Source organism: Quercus lobata, chromosome 3, assembly GCF_001633185.2.
Source record: "Quercus lobata isolate SW786 chromosome 3, ValleyOak3.0 Primary Assembly, whole genome shotgun sequence".
In the NCBI taxonomy this organism is placed as follows: domain Eukaryota; kingdom Viridiplantae; phylum Streptophyta; class Magnoliopsida; order Fagales; family Fagaceae; genus Quercus; species Quercus lobata.
In genome coordinates this window covers 74,361,556-74,382,279 of record NC_044906.1, presented here as the reverse complement: position 1 = coordinate 74,382,279, position 20,724 = coordinate 74,361,556, and the positions used below count along the sequence as shown (strand labels likewise).

The following is a 20,724-nucleotide window of genomic DNA, read 5'->3' as shown; positions in this document are numbered from 1 at the left end:
ACACCAACAACCACCACATCAACCCTGTAGCCAGAATCTTCAATCTGGAAGTCTGCTGGTGCATCATAAGTTCACATATCAGGATCCTCATACATGAAGAAGATATACTGTTTATAGTTTAGAAAAACTAAGAATTCATTTTTATATTGAAATTTCAAACTTACAGTAGCCCCCTCATATAGTATTCATAAATTTCTACGCCCACAATATTTAACATCTGATAGAGGACCAACTAGATTCTTTGATTTTGTTTTTTGGTATCAATATTCAAGAAAAATGAACTTACAAATCCACAAGTGCACAATTATGTTAAACCAGGAAAATAAAGTAGTTCATACAAAAAAAAAACTAATAAGGCAAGGCCCAAGTCAGGGAAGTATAAATAAGGACCAATATATCAGGAGACAATCCTAGATTCGAATGCAAATTATTTCAGTATCAATAAGGATAATCTCAATCAAAAAAATAATCAGAAAACCTAAAAAGGTTGACCTTGTTATGCTTATCAATCAGAAAAGCTTGAGCTACAGTGAAAAGAAATAGGAAAACTGAATGATGTGGAAAAAAGATAACTCACTCTGTGAGTCCACATGCAGCTGTTTTGATGTAAATATCAGCAACTCCACACCATTAAAGGAGCTTCTCATCATTGAATTTTGGACCTCCATCTGCTCAAACAGGGAGGCAGCGTGCTCTTTGGAACTATAAGTGAATAGAAGATGTATAAAAAACTGCATAACCAAAAGATGACTTAAAAGTTGGAGCAGAGATAGCCACACAAAAATCAGATGCCAAGACAAACCTCTCAATATTATCATCAGGGGAAAAGTATAGAGCAATGTCACGAAGATCAGGACAATCATTCTGAAAAAGATCTGCCAAAATTTGGGATTGAGGAAGCAACTCAACACTAAGGACTAGAGGAATTTTTCCTGAAAACTCAGAGGCCCTACGACTGATGGAGGGTGGAAGTTGAGCCTTGAACCCACCAAGAAAGTTTTTAGGTGTAGAATTAGTAACAAAAAATCCTCCCCTGAAGAAAGAAAAATCTTGCATTTCTCACAAATCCAATAGAGAAAAAAAAGGAAATGTTTGCCATGTACATCCTAAGAAACAATCTATTAGACAAAATAATGAAAATATGTTACTTCTAAACATTCTTTTTATGATTGAATGAGTTCCAACATCATGAAAGAACAGATTATATACAAAATAAGAAGAGATTGGTTACCGACTTCCAAGTAGCATGTGAAGTAGGGAGATAATCGCAGTATATCTTGAATATAGGTAAAATATTCAGCAACTCGCTTTTTTCAACATCAGAGTTCTTTTGTTCAGCAACAGCTTGGGACTTACCACCTACAAAATACAGAAACAGCAATAAGTAAGAGCAATTAGGTTACCAAATTGTTATATTGCCTACTACAGTCCCAATTATAAACACAATTTCAATAACACAAAAGCAACAAGCTACAGGTTCAAGTCCATGAATCAGCCCCTGCAAAAGTGGGACTTTGTGCACTAGGTACAACTCTTTTTCTATCTTATTAATGCTCTTTTACTAGAAGACTGCGGCAGAAAGTGTTATGATTGAGTTTGTTTTAAAGGCTGTTGAATGGATGGGTACTAGGGGATTCACTCCCTTTATACAAGCTAGCTTGGGCTTCTTTCATTTATCATGTCTGGCTGTCAAGAACTGCAAGAGTTCACAGTGGTCTGATTCACGAAGAGGAGAAGATTATGGGTTAATCAAGAACGAGGTTAGAGCTAGAATGGGAGTATGCAATGGATTCAAAAAAATTGAACCATAGGGTACTGTCTAGTTATTTGGATATATGTTTCTTAATTATAGAATCACTATCTAGCAGTTTGGTATTGTGTTCTGCTGTTGTTGCTGCTTGTCATTTGATTGTTTCTAATTTTTCATGTAAGTATCTTTCTTTTGTTTCTGATTAATTTAAACATCTTTCTTGATTGTTTAATGAAAGTATCTAATTCAAAAAAAAAAAAAAACTGAGACCTGCTGTAGCCATTTCAGAGCAATCTATTGTCATGGTTCTCAGGGTGATGTCCTTCCCACCAGCTTCTGGCAATACCATCCCACTTGACAAACGTGATTTACAAATCCAATCTTCTGGAATATCATGGAGAACAACCGGCATGCAATAACTGAAAATGGAGAGATCAGAATGACAATCTTTGCACCATATTTATCAATTGAAAAGCATATAATTAAAGAGTTAAGGCATGAAACGAATCAAAAGAATGAACCATAAACATCCAACCTATTTCATCCAAGTGACCTTACAAAACTTTAAGAGTACTACATAGAATGATCATTTCAGTTCAAGAGCTGAAAAGTACAAGAACAAGAGATCCATCCAACCAACTTGAACTTATGGTCTAAACACACTGCAGTTGGGTCCTAAAAGAACCAACATAAAAGCCTATATGGGAAAAAACACCACCTGAATTAAGTCTCCTTGCTTCCTACAACAAGAGTAGTTGTGTATACTTAAAAAATGGTGGAAATAAAAACTATGCATTTCATTTTTCATGTACTGATAGTAATTAGAAGTCATTGATCGGGCACTAAATTAGGAAAATAAAGTGAAATTAATTGCATGGATGAACATGCACACGCATGCACACAAAGGTGCTGGAGGCAAATAAGAAGTGAAAAACATTGAAAGTACTATCATTTTTATTACCAAAAAAAAAAGTTCCTGACTGACATGACAATAAGCATGATTAGTGTCTCATCAATAACTTTTGTTTTGTGTTTAAAAGTTGACACATAGTTTATACAGTTTATGAAGTAATAATTCTAATATCCTAACATCACTCATAAAATATTATCATACCCATGTTCATGACTATAGCAACTGGAGCAAGTAGCTAATGCATTGTCAAAACCAGCATCACCACATATGTCACAAATTTCATCCTGCAAGGTGGAAGAGTAGAACATGAAATTCCAAATACAAGTACTAAAACATTAATGGAATTTAATTAAGTTCAATCAAAATATTCTAGTCAACTTTTGGAATTTATTAATTGAAAATAATTTAGTTCCTTTTTGACCAAAATAGGTCCTGGTTGGGAATTATTGGGATGTCTAAGTGCTTTTCTGACTTTTGGCACATCCACAGAAACCACTTTCGAAAGAAACCAGGTGACAAAAATTTAAGGAGGGAAAATGGGGACAGGTGGCACAAACCTATGTGGGGCATTTAAAATTTGGGCCCAAAAGCAGCTAAGGAAAATCTGGGCCACTACAGACTGCCCCTGCAGTCCAAAAGGACAGGCACCAACAGCCGCAATAATTATTTAAATAAAAATTATGATTTACTTGCAAAGGTAATATATTTATATTGTTAAATCAATTATTACAAAATTACTCTACAGAATTTTCATTTATAAACACATTTTACTAGTAGTATTTTCTCCCCTATATAAACATATTTATAAAACACATGCATTATCAAGGATTCGATATATTATCCATCTATACTTCTCTTTCACATCCTATATAAACACATTTATAAAACACATGCATTATCAAGGATTCGATATATTATACATCTATACTTCTCTTTCACATAAAGGTATATTTCAACGTGCATAGACCCGATAAGTGAGTTGTGGGGCTCATGCTTATATAAGAGAAGGATGTACACAAAATGCACTTACTAATTTCCCCTTCAAGAAGACAAAAGTATCTTGTGCATTGTATATATATGCAAATTCCCTCTCATAGCATGTGAGTTTTACACGGTTGTAAAGTTCACACAATTTGAAGAATGATACGCATATCTTATGCATGATAGGTTCAAAGATACCACTAATTGAACTGATGGGGAAGGTCCTTTTAGTATATCATATAATTTTTTTTTAATCTTTTTTTTCTCCTCATGGGAAGTGTCATCGAGGTAGATCTAATACTTTTTTCTCAACATTCTTGAAAAATAAAAAGAAGAAGCCATACCAGTGCTGATAATTTTCCCCCCTTATTATTCAATGAGTAAGAGGAAGATTTACACCCAAGATGAATTAGACAACACTACTGAGCTACAATACACTCCCATTTTCATTTAACTCAGTAACTCAAACATTCACACTTCACAACAACAGTTAAAAAAGGAAAGAAGAAAAAAAATCCTAATTTTTCTCAAACAAAATAAATAAACAGACTTCTTATATATAAAAAAATATATATATATCTCCAGGTTAAAGAAGATGTCTTCGTTAGAAATACCAGAAACTCGTGACAACCTCAACATCTAATAAACAATTAATATAAAAGCACAAAAAGTATATCAGACAAAACCAGACATTATTATATCACAGAACATTATTAAAGCAAAACCAACCAAGTACATCAAGATTTCATGGGCACCATCAAAAAATTCATGATCAAGCAGTTACATTACTTACTGTATATATATAGCATAATAAATGAACACGGAGAGATTCAACAAACATATAAAAAAAAAATCTTTTTTTATATAAATATAAAGAAGGTACCGAAGTTTAACTGGCATGGACCAAAAAAAAAAAAAGTAGGAGAGAGAGAGAGAGAGTATAAACAATGTAGAATAGCTATTTTACCGAGTGGGGTTCTTTCATTGTTGCTGATATTCTGTTCTTTTTGTCGTTCTCGGAGAGAGTGAAAGCTCAGAGGTCTCTCTGTGGCCACGGGTTTTGGGAAGCTGAGAGAGAGAGAGAGAGAGAGAGAATAGGAGAAAGAGAGAAATGATGAAATGATTACTTTATGAACAATGGATTTTTTTTTTTAATTACTTATTTTATTATATTGTTGTCTTAAAAATAAATTAAGTATTTATTAATTAATTTATTAAATTGTTGTACTACGTCAAATTATATTCAATACCACGTTATTTATATGGTATAAAACTTATAATATTTTAATATCTTTTTGACTTTTTGTTTACTAATTATTAATTTACTAAGGGGTTGAACCTCGTCAAATTATATTCAATGTTACATTATTTATATAGTAAAACTTATAATACTTTTATATATTTTCGACTTCATGTTTGGTCAGTCTGAGCCTTTTACGTTATAAATTTGGATTCAGATTTATGTCGGTGCATGGAATGATTAGAATTATTTTACAGGCTAATTATACTTCTCTCCCTTAAAATTTGTGGGAATGACACTCCACCTCAAATCAGAAAAAAAAAAACTCTTCCCTTCTTTGAAGTTTGAAGAAATTAAGACTCCTCCCTTTTGTTTATATTAATAATGAAATTATCTAAATTTTTATAAGAATCTCTTTATATAAAAAAAAATAATCATTGTTAGTAAAAAAATAACCGATAAATTTAGAATAAAATGCAAAATTTATCAAGTACCGAAAAACACTTGCAATGAAAAATCTCTTCATAATCCCGAAAAAAATAGCAAAATTTGCAATTAATATTTTAAAATACACTTTAATTAAAAATTTAAAATAATAAATTTTAATTATAAAATAAGATAATTTTGGAAGCCTGAACATGATGTTTTACTAATTTCAAATTATCACATCAAATGTTATTGAAAAAATTATGAAATTTGTTTAGGATTTGATTAACAAATGTCAAATTGTATTAGTTGAGGTTAAGTTTTTTATTCCAATCGATCAACTTATATAGTATGATGGATGTGATACCTATCTTCTCAACCTTGTCACAAGCTCGCAGCCATTGTGTTGTGAGATCAAAAATGTTCTATCATGCCAAAGGTCTTGTAGCTATATTGGCACCTTTCCATGCACAAAATACTTGGGAGTCTAGGGGAGAAAGGGTTCGAATTGCGAGGTTAATAGAAAGTTGTAATTATCACTTATAAAAAAAAAAATATATATATATATAAAGTTGTAGTTATCTCTAAAAAAAAATGTTCTATCATTTCCAATAAATACATACATACATACATTCATACACACACACACATATATATATATATATTTGTATACAAGTGATAATATTTTCTCAATTGAGTTAACTCATAACCTTAGCCTGTTGAAGGAGCTCACTCCCATTTTGGTGCTAATTGGTTTATCGGTAATACAATATTCTGCAAGACAATTGTTCCCCTTATCAAGAAAAGAACTGAAAAAAACTCTGTTGAACTTCTTACATCTTTTCTCATTTACTTACAAGTGCCAACTAGAATATATGTGGGGATTTAAAATGCTTTAGTATATTCTAAGTTCTGAGCTTATATTGGATGAAAATGGATTCAAGTAATAGTCTTCTAAGACTTGAATCCCTCTCATCACCTATTAGCAAAGGAAAATAAGCAATTTATTATGTTTATTTTCCACTTGATCGAGCATCCACAGCAGTGGAGCTAAAAAGTTATTTTATCTATTATACCTACACACATACTGCAACAGATCTTAACTATCAACATAATAAAATAATATAAACATCACAATAAAATAATATATCTACTATAATAAAATAATATATCCTAATACCCTAAAAAAAACAACCCAGCACCATTCACAACCACCACTACCATCAGCCCCCGCCACAACCACCACCACCAGACACAACCAAACCCACAACCACACCCACAACCACCACAACAACCACCATCGCCACCACCACAGCCACCAAACCCACAGGAAAAAAAAAAAAATCAAACACCGTACCACCAAACCATAGCCACAACAACCACCATCGCCACCACCACAACCATCAAACCCATAGAAGAAAAAAAAAATCAAAAGTTTAAGAACCACAAAATTCAGAATCTAAAGTCTTCAGCAAAGACACGATTCGGCAACAAAGCCAAATATCGGAGAGACCCACACTGTCACACATGCCATTTTCGGGAAGGCATTGGTCCGAGTACATAATTTATCAATCCTGCAGCCCCACAGCAAATTTCAACCAAAGATATCAATTAATGCATCAAAGAATTTGCCAAAGAACACTCTCAAAAAAAAAAAAAAAACCATTCACTTCTAACCTCTCTAGACCCAAAATTTCATAAAAGATTTCACAATAAAAAATCAAAGCTAACTAAAGAGGGAGAAGTAATCTTATGAAAAAGAACTCAAAAACAAAGAAAAGAGAAACAAAAATCTCTTAAACGAACCTCCAGTGAAATTTTTGGTCCCTCAGTCAGAGACATCAAAATCTTCCTAAAACAACCTCCCCTCGATCTCGATAAATACAAATATGAGTAGCAGAACTTTAGCTCTTATTACTCCCTTGCTACTGTTTTTTTGGCTGGCCGACGAGCTGAGGGATGAGGCGACGGTGGGTCGAGCTTCGGCTAGGACAGCGTCGGTCAGCTTGAGAGATGGTGAGAGTGAACTGAATAGTTTGAGGGAGGTGAGATGGAGAGATGGGAGCTTGAGAGTGATGAGAGATTGGATGGTGAAATGAAGAATAAAAGAATGAAAAAAAATAAACGTATTATTTTAATCGTGGGTGCTGAATAAAAAATTATTATTTTTAGATGAATCCTACCGTGCATATTTATAATAAAAAAAATGAACGTATTATTTTAATCAGAGTGCTGAATAAAAAATTATTATTTTTTTAGATGATTGCTACAGTGCACATCAATAGATAAATGTGCACTGCAGTAGTTCAGTTAAAAATTATTGCTATGCCCTCATTGCTGTGTGGCCCTTTTTGATATTTTGGTGGAGCTAAAATAGCATTATAGCTATTTAGCTCCACTGCTACAAATGCCCTGTATTTATTAGCCAAGTTGTCATGTACTGGTAGATCAGATGACATGTATTTATTTGACCAATTAACAATTTGTGCAGGTATTTAGTATGTCTCAAGCAATAGGCATGGCAAGATTATGCTGGGTTATAATGTCAGAGGTATGTAACTTATTGAACTCTAAACTCAAAATTTAATAGCCATCTGCACATCCAAAGTTGCTCTCAATGATCACTACATATTGTAAGAGAAAACTGGCTTTAACTATTTGTGACAGCATTAGGCTCACTCAAATAGCAACATTCCTTGAAGTGGATTATGAACACAACTCTTATTATCATCCAATGCTTCAATAACATGTTAGGTAAGAAAGAATTTGCAAGGATTATAAACTTATAGAACTCAGTCACAGTTTGATTCCTTCTATCCTTTTTCTTTTTTGTAGTACTAAACCACACAAGATGTAACTATAAATTGGGTACTTAAGGCCATTTAGAAAGATGACACAAAAGAAGGGTGGGGGGAGGGGGGTGGGGGGGGGGAATCTGTAATTCCCTTTTCATGATAGTATATAAGTATAGTAGTGTAAGAGTTTCACAGGACAAGTAAGATTATAGATAAGATTGAACTTTGATTTTGAAGGATGATTTCATTTCAGATATATCCTATAGACATCAAGGGTACAACTGGAAGCCTAGTGACTTTGGCACACTGGTCCTTCGCTTGGATTATTGTATATGTCTTCAAGTTTATGATAGCATGGAGTTTAGCAGGTAACTCATAAGTAGCACTCCAGCCACCACACATCTTCACTTTTACTTTCCAATTTCATGGTTTCTCTATGGTAACTAATCATGATTATTTTTGCTATGATACTTCAAGAACATTTTTCATATTCTCAGTCATTTGTGGTTTAGCTATTGTATTTATTGTAAAGCTGGTACCAAAGACCAAGGGGCAAACACTGGAAGAAATTCATGCATCATTTACCAATCCTCAGCATAAAAACTCAAACCCTTAAGACATAAGGAAATTTGTTCATCTTAGTTCAACTGAAATCTAAAAACCCTATAAAACAAACTTCCACTTGTGAATATATATTGTTTAAGTATGTTCAGTTGTGGGGTTATCTCATGCATCACGATCCTCAGTCCAATTACTTATTCTACCCAATAAACCACTTAACAATTTTTCATGGCAAGGAAAAATGTTATTGGAAACATTTTGGGAGAAATCAGCTTATTTATTTGGTGGGGAAGATCATCTTTTCATCATCAAGTATTGTGAAATTTATGCAGACCTTTATCAAGGTTATTGTAAATATCCTATTATCATCAAGTTTTGTTTATGTTATTTTCATGATGCATGATATCAAATTATATATTTTCGCCAACTAATTCAATGGTTTTATAGCTTACGAATTTTTAAAAAGAAAAAAAGACTGCAATTGATAATTCAGGGAACACAATTTTTCAAGCACATTGACAATAGTTAAGTTGTCATTCTAAAGTTATTTGCTTCAGAACACCACTTAGAAGAAAGGCTAACCATCTAAAATCTAAGAATATCACCAAAAACCACCATAGTGTAGCAAATTGCTAATTTTGTAATATAACTTGGTGGCTTTTTATTGAATTTATAAACTGGAAATAGTGTAATAAGTTTTTCATAAATTTTCATTTATCCCAAAAACTTGATTTCAAAATTGTAATTTTAAAAGGTTGATAACTTCAAGGGATGAAACAATTGGTTAGAAACCACATCTTATGAAGCAACTCTAAGTCAAAAGTAATTAAAAAAAGTGAATTTAATCACTTTTTATTTATTTATGACTAAAATTAAAGTTTTAAGTTTGATTTATTTATAAATAAATAAATGTGAACGAACTTTTCATTGGACTAAACCCGAATTATTTATAAACGATTTTGTACATTTACGGCCTTATTGGGCATTCAATGGGCTTTCCAATCAGACAAGAGGTTTGTAGAAATAAATTAAAAAAAAAAAAAAAGATAATCCTTCGATTTATTTTTTAATTTTTTTTATTCAGGCACCTACACATGATGAAAATACGGGTACTTTATCTAAATCTGTAATAAGGAGGATAAAGACAAAGATAGCATCACATCCAAGAATAAAATTAAATAAATACCGACAAAAGTGTCCAATGATGAACTCCACATGGGTCCCCTCTAAAAACTTCATCTCCACTCTCTCTAACTCAATATCTCTATCCGTCAAACTCAGAAATTCCACACTTCTTCGTCTCTTCCTCTCTTTGTGTTTGAAAAACAAATTGAAGTTTTAATTCATATTGTACATACCATTTCTTTACCATCAACTATATGGCTGTGGTGACCATCTTGGTGGTGCCAATAGTTCTGGTTGTGATGATGGTGGTGATAGTCAGAGTGGATCTTCCTCAGCCACAGGTGTGGTCGTGCTTAGCACTTTGGTTGCTGTCTCTGGTTCCTATGTTTTTGGCATAGTTGTAAGTGAAATTTTACTTTAGCATAGAATGGTCCCCACTCTCTTTAGTCCACATTGTCCTTGGTCCAGGGATATTGTTTGCAAAGATTTTGATGTGTTTATGATGAGTGCCAAAATTTTCAAATCTCTAGAGAACTCAAATTCTATGAAAAATTATTAATTTCTGAATCATCACTACGGTTTGAAGAGTAACAATGTTTTCTATGCTACTAGGCCATGATTGAAAATATATTAGTTGAACGCCAAATGCATCTAAATGATTGAGGTATAGATTTGTCAATGGATTGCAGGGAGTGTTTTTGTAACATTGGAGAGAATAACTGATTAAGACAATAAATGGGATGGGTATCTCTATGTGGGATGCCTAGACGTTTGATATGCTGACTACTGAACTAAAAATGGTGTATAATTGATTTTGTAGGTGGGATATTCATCACCTGCTCAGTCTGGAATCATGGATGACCTGGGTCTTTCTGTGGCAGAGGTGGGTGTAAAACTATAAAGTGCATTTTTACTTTTGGCAAATGATATTATCACATTAGAACACTTTTAAGCACTTGAACTATCTTGCTCTGGAAACATCTTCTGCTATGAATATAACATTTGTATTATTATAACCATTTTTCCATTTCAATATTAATTTCATTGAAATTTTGTGTAAATTTCGGTATTTATGCTTCTATTTTCTGGGATTATGGTGATTTGGGACAACAAATCTTCATGCGAAGATACCAATATTTGAGCTCTACTATAGGGAAAAAGAAGAAAGGTTGTGTTTGGAAAATCATGTCCGCATGGTAAGATCACAGACACAGTTCATCACCTAGCTTGTGTTTTTCTGATCGGAGAATTTGAATAAAGTTCAACCATGATTTAGAGAAATATCAAATACAATTAAAAGGCATACAACATTTAGGATTAATGACATTTCAAAGTTTGAATGTAGAGAATAATTTTAGTTGGTAGTAAGGACTATTTGACTTAGAGATACTGATCTGATCTTCATATAGAAGTCACTGTTTCAACTTTCAAAATGAAGTGAAATGTTGTATCGTATTGCTTTATGCAAAATTCATTTTTGTTGCATTGCTTCGTAAACTATCTTTTGCTTGCCTTATACGTTTTTGTATATGATTTTCTCAGCATCTTTTGGTTATACTGTAGTACTCACTTTTTGGTTCAATATTGACAATTGGAGCAATGATAGGTGCAATAGTGAGTGGCCAAATAGCAGATTACATAGGTAGAAGATGTGTAAGTACTTCACCCTGGAATCATTGCTGGTGGCATTATTAAGGTTCAAACTCCACAGCTCACCAGTTTTTCAATTTGTTGGTTGTTTTGCAAGGAAGACAATGGGCTTTTCAGAGATATTCTGCCTGGCAAGGTGGCTAGCCATAGCATTCTCAAAGGTTTTGAATCCCATCTCTCTGTTTTATGCAATTCCAAACATCAATGTTAATGTCACATGCATGACAACCCCTACATTTTATCTGAAAAGATGTTTACATAAGGATAATGACAAGCATTAAGGCAGCATCATAATTTTGTAGTTGCTCTTACATAAAACTAAAGTTTAGATGATCATACATGATCAGAAACAACCATGTCAAAAAATTATTTTAGGAATTAATTGGTAGTAAGTAGATATGTTATCTTAGCTACTTCATAATGTCAAATGTTGGTGCTTGTTGAAAGGGTGCTTGGTGGCTTGACCTTGGGAGACTGTTGGTAGGTTGTGGGATGGGACTCCTTTCCTATGTGGTAAGTTGTTAGATTGCAATTTCAATGCTTTATCTTTCATGTAAACAGTAAAATGAATTGTGTTCCCGATAGCAATTAGGTACCTATATATTTTAGCAGAAATAACACTAAGAATCTTCTGGTAGGGTTTACAACTGTTCATCAGGTAAGGCAAAAGTCTCATGAATATGAAAACCATGTAAGTCATTGCCCTGACAGCCCTGTTCACCTACTAATTGCCACTCGTACAGTTAATGATTTGTTGTGGCGTATCGTTAACATATCAAACTGGAGCTTTTGTGAACTAGCGAACTTTGGCTCTGATTGGTAAGCTTCCCTGCTCTTGTCCTGTATTCTTGTCATTTGGAGGTAGTTTCATAGTAAGACTTTTTTTTTTTTCTTTAATTCAGGAACCATACCATGTCTAGTACAACTTCTTGGTCTATTCTTCATTCCAGAATCTCCAAGATGGCTGGTGAGTTATTCAAAATTTTATTAGAAGATTTTTTTGGAAGGTTTTGGGGAGATAACACATTGGGGAGACTCCAATTGAGGAGTTAATATAACATATTGCAACATCACTTAACCCAAAAGCTTGAGGCAATGGGTTTCGGCTCAATTATGTTATATTTAATCACTCATTTTTGTCATTATTATCCAATGTGGACTTCACCACTTATAACTAAACAACTTACAATTAACCACACCACTCACATGTAAATATTCTAACAAAAAGTGCACTTTGGATAATGCATTTGAAAACTAGAAAAAAAAGCAAAGAGTTAAAGTTTTGCTAATCATTTCTTTTTCCATTATTCTTCTTTTTAGCCAAGTACATGTGATTTGACAAAGATATCTAAATGCTATAAAGTGGAAAAGAAAATTCAAGCATTGATTGACATGCTCATATGATTTTTTTTTAGGCAAAAATTGATCGAAAGAAAGAGTGTGAAGCTGCTCTACAGCACCTTAGGGGGCAGAATGCTGATATCACTCCAGAAGCTATTGAGATTAGAGTAACTTTTGGACTTCAGATGTCAGTGAGAAAATAACTCTTTGTTTCCTCTTTAACTAGAAAAATTACATACTTCGACACAATCTTAAATATTTTCCAACAATTTTGCTTAGAAACAAGTATTGACATGGTTTTTGAATCATTTTACAGGAGTACACAGAAACCCTTCAACTACTTTCTGAAGCTAGTATTCTTGACTTATTTCAATGGAAATATGCTTACTCACTTATTGTAAGCTTTTGTATCATAATCTTTGTAGCACATTTTTTTTTAAAATTTTTTAGACAGGTTTGATCTTTTTGTCTAACATAAAAGCGGGTTAGGTTGGAGTTGGCCTGATGGTACTACAACAATTTGGAGGAGTCAATGGAATTGCATTTTATGCAAGTGCTATATTCATATCAGCTGGTAGAAAAAGGATTGTCTTTTTTCTTTTTCTTATTTTTTTTCCCGTTATTTAATACTACTTATAGTTAACAAGAAATTGAAGTTGAATAGAGGAATACTTTGTCAATGACAGGGCTTTCGAGTAGTATTGGGGCCATAGCAATGGTCATTGTTCAGGTTCTTGACTCTCTTTGCGAAATTCCAACATTTGCTTCTGCTTAATGCTTTTTAAGTGATTTACTGATTTTGTAAAGATTCCAATGACAGCATTAGGGGTAATTTTGATGGATAAATCTGAAAGGTGGCCACTTCTATTGGTAAGAAGGTTAAGAAATCTCTACTGTGTAATGCAGTTGAATGAAAATAATTTTGAATCCCACTATATTCACAGGTTTCTGTAGCAGGAACTTGCTTAGGTTGCTTGCTTGTGGGATTGTCATTCTTCTTGCAGGTATTTTCTACAGAAAAATCTATTTTTCTTGAAAACTAGTTTCATTGGTTTTGTTGAATATTTCTTAATAGAATAAAGATTCAATTATGCAATATCTTCGAACATGGATCAAGACAATGCCAATTTTAGCACTTGTTGGTGTATTGGTATTACAATTATCCCGAGGACAATTTTGTTTTTCTTATAAAACATCCAAAGAAAGAATAACCTGTGACAAATGTTATTTTGCTTTTATCTCCAACTTTCGTCATTTTATCCATGGTCTTAGAGTACTTTTGAGTGTGGAAATCCTATTAAGTTTAAAAGCTCATAAAATGAATGTTGTTTAATACCATTACCATTGGTTGTATTTAACCAATTAGTAGCAATCTGGAAATAATTTTTGCTGCTTTGAAAGCATGAGTATTTCAGGAGGTCTTGTATAAAGTTGTGGATTTTTATGATCTGATTTTGGTCATCTATTACAGCTCTCAATCTATATTCATGGTGCAACTAGCTTAAGGGTCACAATTCCAGCATTGTAGACCAGTTGATGTTAACTCTTGGTTTGAGCCTAATTCTTAGTGGTTTAAAGATTGGTTAAGTTGAAATTGTTTGTTTGGTTCTGCAATCAAGTGTACACAGGATCTTTCTCATTAGGCATGGGAGGAATTCCTTGGGTTATAATGTCAGAGGTAGATTTTCCTTATCATACTTGAAACACCATCTTTTATTATCAAAATAATTGCCATGAAGGCCTATTGTTGGCTAAAATAGAGTTGAATTTGTCTTAGATATTTCCCATAAACATGAAGGGCTCAGCTGGAAGCCTTGTTACATTGGTTAGCTGGTTAGGTTCTTGGATTGTATCATATGCTTTTAACTTTCGAATGGATTGGAGCTCAATAGGTAATGCCAAGCTAGTCTTATCTTTGAATATTGATGTTATATTGGATGCAAACTACAATATGATCACTTTAGTTTTTAATTTATGTTTACCTTTTTTCAGGAACATTCTTCACATTCTCAAGCATATGTGGCTTGACTGTTTTGTTCGTGGCAAAGTTGGTACCAGAGACCAAGGGGCGAACACTTGAAGAAATTCAAGCATCATTGAATCTATTTTCAGCAAAAAAATGAATTTCGCATGCCTGTACGATAACACCAATCCATGTTCGAATAAGCAAAATAAATTATAAAATATCAACTCCATAAAATTGTGGTACTGAGTGCTAGACTAATTGGTAAATGGTTGTCACAATAAGCAAGGTTTTTTTCAAAAGTCAAGATATCTTTGCAGCTATCATCCAAGAATTATTTTTTAAAACTGTTATGGGATTGATAACCATAGCTTGAAACTCTGCATTGCACTTGGAGAGAAACTACCTAATCACCACCTAATTTAGGGAATGTGAAAGGTAAATCTTGAATTTTTAAACATTTAGAGACCATTTGACTTGTGGAATCTTCCATTCCAGAAATCATATCCATGGAAATATAGAGTTATCAAGTTTGGTTTATTAGATGCATTCCTATCAAATTCGTGAGAATATAACGTTTATGTTTCTAGTTAAATTATAATTTTGTGTCAAAAGTCTTATAAGTTCAATTGACGTCAGCTAGTGTTTCCAACAAAAATGGTCATAGTTCAATGCATATTAAAAACATAAAAAACATTTAATATAACACTAGATATTTTCAAAATTTTAATTATATTAAATATCTATTTAGCAAAGATTATTTTTGTCAACTTATTTTACTATTTAGCTTATTTTTACTACTATTCATGGGTTTTACTACACTTTTTGATATTATTTATGAGTCTCACTGTACTATTTCAATTAATTTTTACCTTTATCTACAATACTATCAACAAAATAAGCAGATCTCAAATGGACCTTTAGTGGTATAACATTGTTTAGGATTATACTAAGTGTTGATAAACTAGAATATAATGGACTAACTGATATTTTATGCTTATTAGAGGAACCAGATATTAATGGCAACGTTTGATATGATTAAGTCACACTAAAGAGAACATTCAAGTTTGGAATCATCAATTTTTTAAAATGATTGAGTAGAATTTATGCAAAGATAAAGAAATGAAAGTTACGCAAGATATAGCATTCATGTTTGGAATAATTAATTTTTTTAAATAATTGAGTAGAATCAAAGAGTTCATTACCTTAAAGTATTTTTATCTTTATATATTTTCTTATTTTCTTGATTATTAAGGAAGAATATATGAAGAGACGGTAAGAATTCTTATAGACCATAATTTCTGTTTCCTTTTTCAATCTTCTTTCCTTTTCTCTTTTAAGTCAAACTAATGTTTGTGTTTTTCTTTTTTTGACCTCAATGTTTATGTTTTTCAAAAACAAAGAAAATGGAAAGAGGAAACACACACAAAAAGGAAAATAATCTGTTAACCTTTTGAAGCAAAAGCATTAAATGTACTAGAACCCAAGTTACAGCTACCAATCTACTTATTTAAAATAAATCAGTTATACATTAATTAATATAAAAGACAACAAAAAAAATTCAATTAGTTAAGCCGTATGAATAAAGCTAGGGACACAATATATTCACAACAGGTGGTAAACTGTTAATAGTTGGTAAAAAAAAAATGATATCTTTGAAGGCTCAGATTAGAACCACTAACAGATTATCATCTATGTCTTAATATAGTTACACATATAATTAATAAAATATAATACAATATATGATGCTTCTTTTGGGTGTTGAATATATTACATAATTAGGATTGATCTATCATCATCAAATTACAATTTTATCATCAAAAGGTGTGCATCCCAACTAGCACATCTTGATGTTTTCAAAGAATATATCTAAGGAACAAAAAGATGGAGTTTCATGCATGCGTGTATAACCTAGATAGAGATTCATAAAGAAATATAATAAATGAATGAGAAATAAATTGATTGTATGGACATGTTTACCAAAACAAAAAAGAAAAAAAGAAGAAGAGGAAATGTTAGTATGAAGTCTAGATATGATGATGATGATTGTAAGGACACGATTCTTTTGCGGCCCAATAATGTTGTTGGGCTCGCACATGAAAGATCCCTCACAATATGATTTGTAGAGAGTGGGCTTGAAAAGCTTGGCTTTGGTCACGGGGCGATGTTCCGGTCAGGATTTGAGAAGGATTCCTGTAGAAAAAAGGGATTGGGCCTGAACGTTTAAGCCCTACGGCGTCGCACCCTATGAGAATGGGCTCCTCGAACCTGGTTCGAGGACCATTGAGGTCTTATCCCGATTACCCAACGGTGGATTTTCTCTGTTATGTGCCTGGGTTGTTCCGGCGCTCTTATTCATGGAGTCTTTCTCTTTCTTCCGTAGGATCAGAGAGCCCCCTACCAGATTCACTTGCCTCTTCTTTTATACTAGCCTGCGTTCGCTATCCTTCGTCCACGTGTAGGGTCAACCTTTACAAGACTGACATTTGTCCCATCAGTCCAATCCCAGAATTGTTGGGGATGGTTGATAAAGCTGAAGAGTACGGCTCTATCAGGCGCAGAACATTGAATGGCAATGAGAGCAGCTTTCCCGGGATATTCTTAGATTTTCCTTCGAGTTTAGCCTTATACCAGTTTTACCCTTTTTTCCGGTGGGATTTTGGGCCTGCCGAGGACTGAGCTGTCCTCGGCTGTATCCAAAGACTGTTTCGTGCTTTATATTATAGAGCTTGGGCCATAGCTCTCCTCGGCTTGGGCCCTCGGACTCTCCTACAGGCAAATTGGCCTGGCCCATAATTTATTGAGCCCCACAATAGCCCCTCAAAACCCTGCTATCCGACTTCTTGGTTGGAAAGGAGGGTTTTGGTAAACCCGAGCATTCAATACGGCTTATTTAATTCAGCCCTGCATTAACGTGGGCGGTTTTCCATCTGTCTAGGAGACGCGCCAGTTCACAAGATGCTCCTCTTAATTCCTTCCTGATGCGCCTACGCCGTTTGGTTATCCGAGGCGCCTTTAATATCTTCCCTTTACGAGATCTCCCAGATTTAACGGTTATCGATGGCGTGGGGGAACGAAACGGGTGTATTCTCATCTGCAGATTTCCTTGGGGATCTGAACGCATTAAGCATTCTCTCCTTCGTCCCCTATATAAAGAGGAGGAACAAGAGTTGTTTCTCCCACAGATGAATCCCTTTGATTCCCCCAGAGTTTGAAACCCTTAGAGTTCTTCCGGAGTTTACTTTTACTCTCCGGTTATTCCTTAACCTGAAATACACTCACTGTAGTAGTAAGCAATGAAAAAACCATTCTCCTCCCAGAAATGCCACGCCCTAACGAAGCTTGAAATGGCTCGGTCAGGGCAAGGATGGCGGAGGCTTAAGATTTGTCCTCCCTTCCTTTCAGCCAAAATCCGAAGCAGGGGCTCATCACGTCAGATTTTCGGCGTGACTGAGTCGAGAATTCCCATCATCGTAACCAACTGCTCTCTTGCGAGCATACCTAATATGGCCCCAGTGTGTTAGGAGTCAGGGACGAGGCAGGGACTAAGTGCCTCTGCTTCTTCCTCTCTTTGTTCATTGGTGGCCTTCTCCGCCTTCCTTTCTTAGTCTTCCCAGCACCAGATCCGTCCTGGTGCTTTCTCTTCTCCCTCTTTTGCTCATTTTCTTTCTTTTCATCTCTTCTCTCTTCTTCTCCTCCTTCTTTACTCATGTCCTCCATCTTCCTCATTCATCTCCTCCATCTTCTTCATTGATTTCTTCCTTACTATTTCCTTCTCCTTCATCTTTCTCCAAGGAAGGTTCTTATCATAATACGAGCGGTATTGAGGCAGAGATTGGATAGACTTTGAAGACGAGTTTAAAAGAAGCCTGACTGTTTACTTATCTGTACTGCGAGTGTTATCGTTGCTTCGGCAGTTCACCTTTTGTATAGGCTTGTTTGAGCCCTTCTTTGTACATTGTAATAATTTTTTATATTAATAAAAATTGTTGTTATGTTATTTCGCCTGTTCTGTCTTTGTGTTTTTATAAATTTGCAAGTGCTGCTCGGCATAATAATATAACACTTGAATCAGTGACGACTAAGGCCAACATATTTGCTAATAAGAGATGTCACCATAATTTTAATAAAATTGTTTGTCATAGCAATGCGCACCTGTGGATAACGATACTTGTCCGAGACAATGCCGAGATTAGAACTGGATGCTTTATGCGGTGTAGGAAGTAATTATTCGAAGGCATATCACCCACGAAAATGAACAGTCCCCTTAGGCTACCAAATAGTGGAGCGTCTCGCCATCATCCGAGCACTTTTATTGGCCTTAACATATTACAGTATTTGAGCCGAGGACCTTCTATATCCGAGTAGTTGGTTTCCCCACAGGCTTGAGTCCGAGGACCATGCAAGGGCTTGAGTCTGTCCAAAACTTCTGATATTTCTTTTTTGTACTTGGTTTCCCCATAGGCTTGAGTCCGAGGACCATACAAGGCCTTGAGTCTGTCCAAAACTTATAAGATATCTTATTTGTACTTGGTTTCCCCATTGGCTTGAGTCCGAGGACCATGCAAGGCCTTGGTTCTGTCCAAAACTTTTAAGATATCTCATTTGTAATTGGTTTCCCCATTGGCTTGAGTCCGAGGACCATGCAAAGCCTTGGTTCTGTCCAAAACTTCTCTCCCTTTTCTCCGGTATTTCACAAGGTGCCGAACAGGAGGTTGTCCTCAACAATGACTACTCCTTGGCGTGGGCCGTAGTCCCTGGGTCCCCATACAGAGCGGGCTTGGGCCGTGAATTTACTAGGCCCACAAATTAAGAGGTATTTCCGTAGTCTTTGGTCACGCGGTGCTTTTTGGCGTCCCAGTGTTCGAGGTGCGCCTTCACGAGGCTCCTTTAATCTTGTGGTTGCAGAGGGTGTTGGAAATCGAGCTGGAGACGTTTTGTCTGTAGCGTTCCTTGGGAAGCTGTGCGAATTAAATGCCACCACCTTATCTCTTCAAATAAATAGGAGAGCAAGTTGCTTCGCCTAAGCACAAGTTCTTCAGCTTCCTCCTTCAGCTTCCTCCCTTAGTAAATCATGTTTGAGGCGAGGGTTGGGGAAAAAGAACTCTCTCCGCCACAGAGGCGCCATGTCCTCCTGGGGCTCAAAAGAGCGATGTACGGGCAAAGAAGGCATAAATTCAAAAGAATATTCCCTTTCGACAGAGGGGAGAGGGTGTTTCTCCTTCTTTTAGTCAAAATCCGAAGCAGGTTCTGTTCATGCCAAAATTTTGGTGTGTCAGAAGAAAGATTCTCCGCCATCAGCGCCTCTGCCTTGTCGCAGGCAAATTTTTTGGTGAAGGCCGTTCAACTCCCGGCTCCCTGCACCTTTCCTTCAGCGGTGTGAGGCTCAAGTTGGGTTCTTTTGCTGCCTGAGTTATGGGCATGCAAAAGCACTGAGGAAGAACGAGGTCTTGAAGCAGTAGCCAACCTCTCCTCTGTGCTACCTCCTCGGCTTTATCTTATTCTCTTGTATCTTTCCTTTCTATTATATAGTAAGCTTTAACATAAGTTGATTTCAGCTTTTCGTTGTATGCTGTACTGTTTCTTTGTTTTAGTAAAAAGGGAAATTTATTTACTTGTTTTGAATACTATTTTTTTTGCAACATTATTTTGTGAAAGGGTGTGCTCCCTGTGTGTGTTTCTTCAATGATACTTAGAGTGGGAAATCTTGAAACCTAATCCAACTAGTTCTAATTTACCAACACTACCATGCATTACGACGATAATTCATAGTAAGTTAAATTTAGAAAACTAACAGAGGTAACAATTGAATATTCTGTGATAAGTGCGAGAATACAGTCCGAGAATGATAATCTCTAAATAGTCCATCCGAGGAGTTTACTGAGCGGTAGAGAACTCAGGTTGTTTTTCAGGCGACATATTGCCCTATTTTGCATCAATCCTTTTGGTGCTGCAGACCCGAAAGCAGACTTGAGAATC

General features: G+C 34.8%; 1 protein-coding gene and 1 pseudogene across 2 annotated transcripts in view; one reads left to right on the top strand and one right to left on the bottom strand.

Annotated features, from left to right (window-relative positions):
* The window catches only part of LOC115981453, a 6,035-nt gene extending 1,273 nt beyond the window's left edge, over positions 1-4,762 (bottom strand). Inside the window, exons 1-7 of the mRNA XM_031103601.1 lie at positions 4,612-4,762; positions 2,865-2,947; positions 2,021-2,169; positions 1,236-1,359; positions 803-1,033; positions 578-702; positions 5-55 (exon numbers count right to left, since the gene is read on the bottom strand). Of these exons, the coding sequence (XP_030959461.1) occupies positions 5-55; positions 578-702; positions 803-1,033; positions 1,236-1,359; positions 2,021-2,169; positions 2,865-2,947; positions 4,612-4,629 (781 nt within the window). The 5' untranslated portion in view covers positions 4,630-4,762. The remainder of the gene's footprint in view (positions 1-4; positions 56-577; positions 703-802; positions 1,034-1,235; positions 1,360-2,020; positions 2,170-2,864; positions 2,948-4,611) is intronic.
* Positions 4,763-9,891: 5,129 nt separating this feature from the next.
* LOC115979082 lies at positions 9,892-15,310 on the top strand (annotated as a pseudogene). The gene is made up of 17 exons (XR_004088938.1): positions 9,892-10,191; positions 10,612-10,674; positions 11,355-11,444; positions 11,543-11,602; positions 11,889-11,954; positions 12,034-12,099; positions 12,185-12,260; positions 12,344-12,408; positions 12,857-12,973; positions 13,099-13,179; positions 13,272-13,356; positions 13,469-13,512; positions 13,590-13,652; positions 13,727-13,786; positions 14,401-14,460; positions 14,560-14,674; positions 14,775-15,310. The product of XR_004088938.1 is annotated as a sugar transporter ERD6-like 5 (transcript).
* Positions 15,311-20,724: the final 5,414 nt, after the last annotated feature.